General features: G+C 34.3%; 2 protein-coding genes across 2 annotated transcripts; one reads left to right on the forward strand and one right to left on the reverse strand.

Annotated features, from left to right (window-relative positions):
• The first annotated feature begins 223 nt into the window (after positions 1–223).
• LOC130647904 (uncharacterized) lies at positions 224–2,562 on the forward strand. The gene is made up of 3 exons (XM_057453903.1): positions 224–279; positions 560–679; positions 918–2,562. The coding sequence occupies exons 1-3, from the start codon at positions 249–251 to the stop codon at positions 1,919–1,921; spliced, it is 1,155 nt and encodes a 384-aa protein (XP_057309886.1). The 5' UTR covers positions 224–248; the 3' UTR covers positions 1,922–2,562.
• A 25-nt stretch (positions 2,563–2,587) lies between these two features.
• On the reverse strand, positions 2,588–7,366 carry LOC130648243 (uncharacterized). The gene has a single exon (XM_057454283.1). It carries the CDS (start codon positions 7,364–7,366, stop codon positions 2,588–2,590), a length of 4,779 nt encoding a protein of 1,592 aa, XP_057310266.1.
• Between the last annotated feature and the right edge of the window lie 1,597 nt (positions 7,367–8,963).

Consider the following 8,963-nt stretch of genomic DNA (forward strand, 5'->3'; position numbering starts at 1 on the left):
TTAAAATTTTTAATTTCATCTAATATGGCTATAATAACTAATTATTCCTTGCAATAGTATATGTAAAATGTCATTTTTACTTCAACGTTTCGCGTCATAAAACTGTTCCAAATAGCACATTTTAAAACCATAATTCTTCCATTTTACCCCCTGAAAAGTAAGATGGTTTGCCCTGGTCAATAAGCTGGATATATACGGCCCAAAAGTCTAGAAGGACCTTTTCGCACGTGGTGTATCTAAAAAGAAAAATGTCGCAACAACGAAAAAAGTCAGCGAAGAGTAAGCAAAATAGATTTTATACACTCTTGCACACAGTTTTTTACAGAATCTTTTGCGATTTGCTACTACTAAAGCAAATTTTGTATCAGGGTAGAATTTTCTTTGTATAGTGCTTTTTCTGAGCGACTATATTTAGGGAACCCCTTTTTATAAAAATACAGCATGTGTTATTCCTGATTTACAATAAAATATTTAGATATAACTTCACTACAGTTTTTCACGATTTCCCTTTCGCAAGAGATTTCCCAACGTGTGACAAAAATATATCTCGATTTTATAGATCCTGATACTTCAAAGTCAATCCAACCTGTGACTACTCCTCCGACGTCAAGCCAGCAACCTGGAACCCCTCCGTATGTTTCTGGAGCTAGTCGTGTGCAGCTCAAACGACAAAATAACGGTATGTCAGTTCAATTCGGTTTGTTTTTTCACCAGATGCCTGCAACGTTTGAGATTACCAGCCAGGAACTAAAACAGAACTTCATTTTTTTAGTAAAATTTTTTGGCGGTTTGGTTCATTTAAAACAAGGTGGCAGGATTTACTTTGTCAGATCGATATAAAAAATTAATTTTAAGGCTTTAAAAAAGTTCATTTTCAGCCCACCATTCTCTGAAGGTATATTTCAGAATTTATTTAGACTGTATGGTTGCCTATGTACAAAATCTTTCACCAGAAAAAAGAAGCAAAAGAAATCCAAACTGTCGATACTATAACATGCAGTTACAGACAAACGACGGAAGTTTTGAAGCTGTCTGTTACAAACCTGGGGCAAAAAGGTTATTTGAGGAAGCATGTACACAGAAATCAGCAATAAAGTTAACACGGTTCAAAAGAAAGGCAAACTATAAAAATAATTTGATACAAGATATCGAAATTGGAAAATTCACAACAGTGTCTGGGGATACTGCTAATTTCCCATATGTAGGATTGAAAAAAGATGTGGCACAACTCACCACAGTCGTGGATATAAAATATCATGGTTATGACAAACAAATGGTGTCTGTGGAAGGCTACATCAATGTCAATGAATGCTACCAGTCTGCGTATAGTCAATTCAGCTCCAAGAAAGAAGTTTACTTCAATGACGATACCAACGCTATTGTCCTGACACTATGGGATGATTGCATAAATCTTGTTCCTCGAAGTGGGACATATAAATTATCTAATGTAATTGTGAGGTGTTTGGAATCTTACAAGGATGAGCCTGTTATTATCAGCACAGTGTCGAGCACGGTGATTGAGATTTCAGTGGTTAACATCAAGCAAATGATGCCAGCTTTTACAATCAATCGCATAAAGAAATTCCCAATTCTGGATTTTAACATATCAGCAAGAAACAAAAAGTGTCCCAAATGCAAAACAAACGCTGCTGCCGATTCGCTGACTGATTTTTTCAAATGCATTTCGTGCTCGTCTTTTTCAAGATATTCAAAACTTGAAACTATGCGAACAGTCAAAGTAACATTTGAAGAAGACAAAGAAAAGGAGGTAACAATATTTGGGATGCAGCTGCAAGATTATTGTGCACATTTTGGGATCAGCGTGAATGACGAAGATGCCATAACTGAAAGTTTTCTAAAAAACGAAAAATCAAGTGCTGTAGTTAATCGACAGGATGTGTGTGTTGCTTTTAAACATTAACCAACTCAAAACTTTTATGAACACTTTTCAGTTATTATTGGTTGTTGTTTTTTGTTAACTTTGTGCACTTATGCATTTTATTTTTGGTTATATATTTGTGGGTAATTACTAACTATAGCTAGCTATAAGTGGCTCTACCTATATCTCTATCTTGTAACATTTCACAAAGGAACGAAAAAACTTACTTTCTTGTAGCCAGCACACGAAATTGCACTCTAGCTAAAACTACCACTCATATTTTGTTCGTAAATCAGTCATTGACACTGTAAGTGACTGGTTGGTTTTATATTTGATATGATAATGTTTAGATAGCAATAGATTTTGTTCTCAATAACATTTGCAGAGACAACATCCTGTTCTCCTTAATTAGGCGGACGTCACAAATATTTGGTGTTAGAGTCACCGACCGACCCTAATTTTTGATCGAAATTTTTGATATACTGAGTCGGAAAAACTAAAATGACAAAAAAATATACGCTGGTTGTCTCCCCACAGCCATTACCCACCATTATTGTTGTGCTTCGCTTTAAAATGCGAAAAGGGTTCTGAGAACTAGTTGAAAACGGCGCGCGGAAACTCTATTTAAACGAGGTGCCAAAGTTATCATTAAATATCGGCGATTTAATGGCTGGATGGTTGGATACAATTTTTCGAATTTTTGAGTTATCATTCACCATATGACGAGTAAACAGGTGCTGCTTTAATTGGTGGTAATTGATATAAATCTCCAGAAAATATAATACTGATTCCAGCAAATGGCTTGTTTGTTGAACAGCCAAATATTTCTACAAGACGTTGGTGTATATGAAGCAGAAGTATGTTGGAGACCATTGACACTTCATCTATGATAATTAACTGAAGTTCTGAAAGTTTATTTCTCAACATAGACCTTTTCTGATCACTTAATCTTGGTACGGTTTTACCAAATACATGTATAGGTATATTTAATCCAGAGTGAATCGTATTCCCATTTATATTAATAGCAGCAATGCCAGTGGGGGCTAACAGTAAAACACGAGGTTTTTCGGGATCTTTACCATGGTAACTCATAGTTTTTGTCACTGATTGATAAACAGTATTAATTAAATGTGATTTTCCACAACCAGCTTTGCCTGTTAGAAAAATGTGGAGCGGTTCGTTTTTATGTTGAATAAATGCGTTACGGTTTTTGACTAGATTTCTAGCCCATTTATTTATCACATTAAAAATCAATCTTTGAATGTTATTCAATGACCGTATTAAACTATTCAATTCATTATCATTCATGAAAGCAGAAGATGCTGATAATGACATATTTCTATTCTCGTTTATCTGAACTGAATTAATATCATCATCATCATCAACATTATCCTGAACATTACTCAATATTTCTGTGGCGGCCAACATTTGTTCTACCTCATCATTTTCATGTTGGGCAAAAGCATCTGGGTTTTGGAGTAAATCACTACGGAGATTATTCAAAGCTGTTTCTACTAACTCACCATATGGCTGTATAACTTGTTTGTTTCTGTTAATTATTTCTAAAACACCAGGTTCATGCAGTTTTTCCATGTAAGTACCACACTCTTTCCCTCTTAGTTCACATTCACTTCTAAATGGATAATACATGAATAAATGATGATGTGCAAATCCTTCTGGGTGTTTTTCTATTTTCGGACAATGCATTCTCAGAACAGCTTTCACTTTTCGGCATGTCAAAGTTTCTTTCACAGATGACATAAGTAGAACAGTCTTTGGTAACATAGAAGATGAATGATTTGCCTCCATTATTTCATCGACTAAAATCTCAGGTTGATTATCATTTTGTGCATCATTGGGCTTCAATTTAACATAGTAATTAGCTAAAAACTGTGCATAACAAAGTGTATCAATAATCTGGTATTTTCCACCTCTAAAATTTTTATCAGGGCGATCTAAGTATCTGTCGATCATATTACGCTTGAACACATCAATGCTATCTTCAGGCAATTCTTTAATTTCATCTTCAGAAAGAAAAATTCTATATCGATGCTGTGGCATGTTACTATTAGCAAATGTAAGACCTGGACATGTTTTTCTCAACCAAAGTTCAGGCATAATATGATAAACCGCTTCTTGAACAGAGCATTCTCTTTTCGTTGAATAGGCTCTAGCAATATCCTTCATAAGTTCAAATTTACTTTTTTTCAAATCTTTGGCCTCTCTTGATGCATGCTTCATTGCTTCTGAAGTTTCATCCTCAGATTTAGAAAAATAGGCACACATGTAAGTCACAGCCTTATAATGGTTGAAAACAGGCTGAATGTCCAAATTAGCTTCCCAAGCCATTAAACCTTCAATAAAATAATTATTGACAAAACATGAATTTGGTGGTCGTTTCAAATGCAACTGAAAGTCATTATCAGATGATATGGCTAGTGCACTATAGTATTCATTCTCAGATAGATCAAGTTTTGCTAAAATAGTAGGTATATCATCTAATTGGCAAAAGCCTTCCTTTAGAGGGTCTAAAAAATTGACTTTAAGAGGATTTAGATTTTTATCAATGTATGACTTGACTTTGCCCAACAAGTTTTCTCTGTGTTCAAGAATTTCAGATCTGCGATGTTCATTGATGTCAATAGGTAAAGGTTCGGCAACAATAGTTTTCGCTGTGAAAAACTTTCCAAAGGAATACCTACACGGAATGTTTTTGTACTTTCGACATGATTTTGAGTGTGCATGTATTTGAAATGTTTTTACAAGATGATGTAATTCAGTATTTTCCTCCATAGTAGGAATATCTGCCTTGATGATGGCATCTACAAAGTCAATATATTCCTGCTTATTCTCTTTAAACAATTTTGGTGCACCAACAACCCATAGAAATGAATGTATATGGGGGCTGCCTCTGAACTGAAACTCAAACCTTATGGCATAATACTCCACTTTACCTAAAGGACCATTTATAATGATCTCTTTGAAAAACACTTCAACACGATATTGAAAATGTTTTGCCATAAACACTGGGTCCATATTCAAGATGTCACATCGTTCATGATAGGATAAATTTTTTAAGTCCTCTTCTGCAATCGAACCTCCACTCAATTTTAAAATTATTTTTACTAACTCATTCCAACGTAAATCAGCACAAGAAAGAGTCATAAAAAATGTTGGCAATCCCAACTGTTTAACCATGGCTAAAATTTCCAGAAGAAATCTTTTCCAATAAGCTGGTGTTCCCTTGATGGAATGCATAAAGTGAAATCCTTCGTCTGCTGCAATGAATGAATTAACATTTTCCTTGAAATTGGAGGACAACATTCCAGCAGTCAACCCATCTCCCTTTACTTTCTTCAAGGCTATATTTATTTGACTAGACAGTTGCATTTGCTGAAGAAGAGAATGTGCAAAAAATATATAATCTACATCAGAGGCAAATCGTCTTTTATAGTTTAATAGACGTTGATTAAAGTATTTACTTGCACTCAGAGGTACATCTCTGTCTACATTGTAACCAAATTGTCCATTAGGAAAAAGATATGGGAAAGATAATGCCTCACATTGTTTATCAGCTAACATTCCTAAAGGTTTTATTCCTTCTCCAGGAGCTATCACAACACTTTCATCATGGACAACATGTGGTATATTGGCCACTAACACAGTATCTGGTGAACCAGCTTGCATTTCATTAAGTGGGTTTTCGTTTTCTTCTAATTCTTCATCAATAGCCCTATTTTCATTATTTTCATCATAAGATTCACCATCACTTGTAGCATTTGATACATTGCTTAGATCACTTGGTATATTATTAAGTGAAATAATCACATCACTATACAGAGGATTATTTGACTTGAGAAATTCAAGTGCTGTTTGAATATACTCTGGCCTGACTGCTTGAAAATGTGCATGGCCACGATAACATAATTTTCGTTTTAATTTAACAGTTATTATGCCATTACTGTCAGCCCCTCTAGGTAATACTTTGGCAGTGTCACTAACATTTATTGGGACATTGCACACAGCCCCTTTAATCTTTGCCATTTGACCTTTTGGCATAATAATAACTTTTGTGAAAAGCATTCGTTTTGCAATAAGTATTCTCTCTAATTTATTTAATGATGACAACTGTGTAGGTTGTATATCAATTGTCAATTTATTCCATGATGCCTGGCAAGGGGTTTCCCCCTTTAAAAGTTTTTTATGACATGTTTTACAGACATAATAATTTGCATCATAACTCTCTACTAGCATACAGTAGGATTCTACATCAATTGAATAACGCCTTGCATCATACAAAACCACAGAATCTCTATAATGTAGTCTTTCACAACATACACATATATAAAATGGCCCATCAGATATTTTACGTTTGAATGTAGAGATCCTATCCTCACTGCTTTTTGCTATAGTACGTTTATGATAAGTCACACTGGCTTTGCATTTTTTTATATGTTCATGTTTTCTTGTGGTTTTGAGTCTGTCTCTGTAGACTGCATTGGCAATACACTTTGATTTTTTTTGTTTTGATGTGTCTTTAATTTTTTCATGATACAATGCTTTTCTCTTGGTTCCATGGATTGTCTGAAGGAAAGGTGATTTTCTTTTCAATGAATCTCTTGACTGAGAAGTCAACATAGAAACCCTAATAAATTGACATTCATATTGTGGTGGTGTTCCTTGGGACAGGGGCACATATATTGCACATATATACTTTTCAACCTGGAATAAGGAAGAAAATTTGAGTAAAACACAAGATCCTGTACCATCATCTGATATACATCCATTTGAATTACGACAATGTGGATCAAAAAGAAAATAATGTTTTTTGGTCCATACTACACATACGGTGAACCCACATACAATAATCAAGAATCCATCACCCACATCATTATCAGATCCAAATAATGGAGTTAAAAAACGTTCATTGCAATTATGGAGAAAACCTGTTGCATTGTGTAACATTTGTACATCAAAGTCATTGTCATCAAAATTAATAAGAGTTGGGAGATTAAGAATAGAAAGTGATCCCACAACATTTTGTTCACAATAAATTTTATCACCTTTTTTTAGTATAGAATCTAAATCAGCTGAGGTCCACAAAGCAACACGCCTATATATACTGTAAGATATTGCAAACAGACAATTACATAAGCACTGCGATCCAGCAGAATTTCCAAACTTAATGTCACCTTGATGGCAAGATGCTTTGACAGATTTTAAAACATTATATGTTCCAGGGCCAGGGTTACTCTCAATATCTCCTGCTTGAGCGAGAAAAAGGAATTGGAAAGTTGCTATATTTAAATTACATGATGAAATTATGAGGAGTATGGCTATGCCTAAAAGACATTTAGCATGCATTGAATTAAAATGCTTATTGATCATCGATGTACCAAATATCTTTTTACTTTCTTTGCAAGTTTTTCCACAGAATGTACTATAAAAAACACCAATGTTAACCCTGTATGCTTGCAATGTGATCATTTTAAATTTTGAACACACACAAACACTTCAAGTTTCGTGTTTCTGGAGTAACCAAAGAGAGTTATATAAAAATAAACCAAATACAAAGTAATAATTCTCAGTAGTGTTGTACTGCACTAAGTGATAGATTTCAATATATATATTTGTATTTCTAGTTGATGTTGATAATAATTCTGTGATTTATGAAATATTTCAATTTTCAATGGGTCAGTCTGGGGCAAACTGACTGACAGGAAGAAAAAGACCACAAGCCCCACCTAAAATTTGCGAAATTCAGTAGACCCCCAAAAAAGAATGGGGTATATATAAGAGAGTCACTCAGCGAGAAAAAGCAAAATAAAAAAAATAATATATGAGTAAATCTTAATTGTTCGAAAAAGGAAATAGCTGTAGTTAAAAAATATATTACCAGAACTGTCACAAACAGCAAAATTTGTTAAAAAGAATCCTGTGCACTTATGGCGCAAGGCAAATAACAAGAACGGAATCGGAAAATTTACGTTCTTTCGGAGTGTTTCCGAAATCATATTTCTCTATGTTGGTGTGTCATTAGCGTAGCGAAAAGAATTCCGTTCTCGTCATTATTTACAATATAATTTGCCTTTTGCTTACATTTTAACCAAATTTTGTAAAATCGATGTATTTAATAAATTGATATGGTGGAGCGTCTTCGTTTCTCTTGTACGTAATGTTGTGGAAATTTTATTTTTCGCAGACTACTTTTCAGGTTTCTCTCTTCTTACGTAATGTTGTGGAAATTTTATTTTTCGCAGACTACTTTCCAGGCTTTTGGGGAGACCTTAATTCTGCCTACATTCACTTTTGTAAACTTTGGTGGAAACACTTTTACTTTACCAGTTAGTTAAATAATGCTTTTGAATGTTATCTTGTTAAAAAATAAAATTTATAACAGCACAGAAAAAAAAAGAAAAAATAGTTACCAAGATGAGATTCGAACACACGACTACTCCCGTGTCGGTGCTCAGAGAGGCAAAAATTTCCATTCTTGTAGGACACATTTGCGTTTTAATACAAGCTCGTAATAATTCTGATTTTTAAAAGAGTTACTGCCACCTGAAGATAAGAAAATAAAATAATTTACAAACAGGCGGCAAGCCACCGCAATGATGAACTCAACCTGTTAGGTCTTTGGAAATAAACTAGAGGTTGTACTCCTCTAGAGAAAATGCCTCTAAAAGCACAATTCTCCCTTTTTCAAGGAATACTAGTCGATAAGGCCCGTAGAAAAATACACTTAGCCAAAAACGAAATAAGGGAGATCAGTCATTTCAATTTTAATCCCGTCAGCAATGACCCGTCGATGCGCAAAAAAATTTTTTTAAGCTGTCACCTGTATTGTGTGGAGCTCAAAAATTTGAATAAATTTATGTAAAGGATCGCGAAGCTTTGGTCAGTGGTTAAGGAGATATAGGAGTTTAAAAACTTTGCTGACGTCAGCAATGTCCCACAAATGTGCACAATCTTTTTTTAAGAAATTTATTTACCTGTTGCCTCCATTGTGTAGAACTTGAAATGCCGATCAAGAAAATGTGTAGGATCATGTGCTTTTGACGAACGGTTAAAAGGGATATGAGGA

Source organism: Hydractinia symbiolongicarpus, chromosome 6 (genome assembly GCF_029227915.1).
Source record: "Hydractinia symbiolongicarpus strain clone_291-10 chromosome 6, HSymV2.1, whole genome shotgun sequence".
Lineage (NCBI taxonomy): Eukaryota > Metazoa > Cnidaria > Hydrozoa > Anthoathecata > Hydractiniidae > Hydractinia > Hydractinia symbiolongicarpus.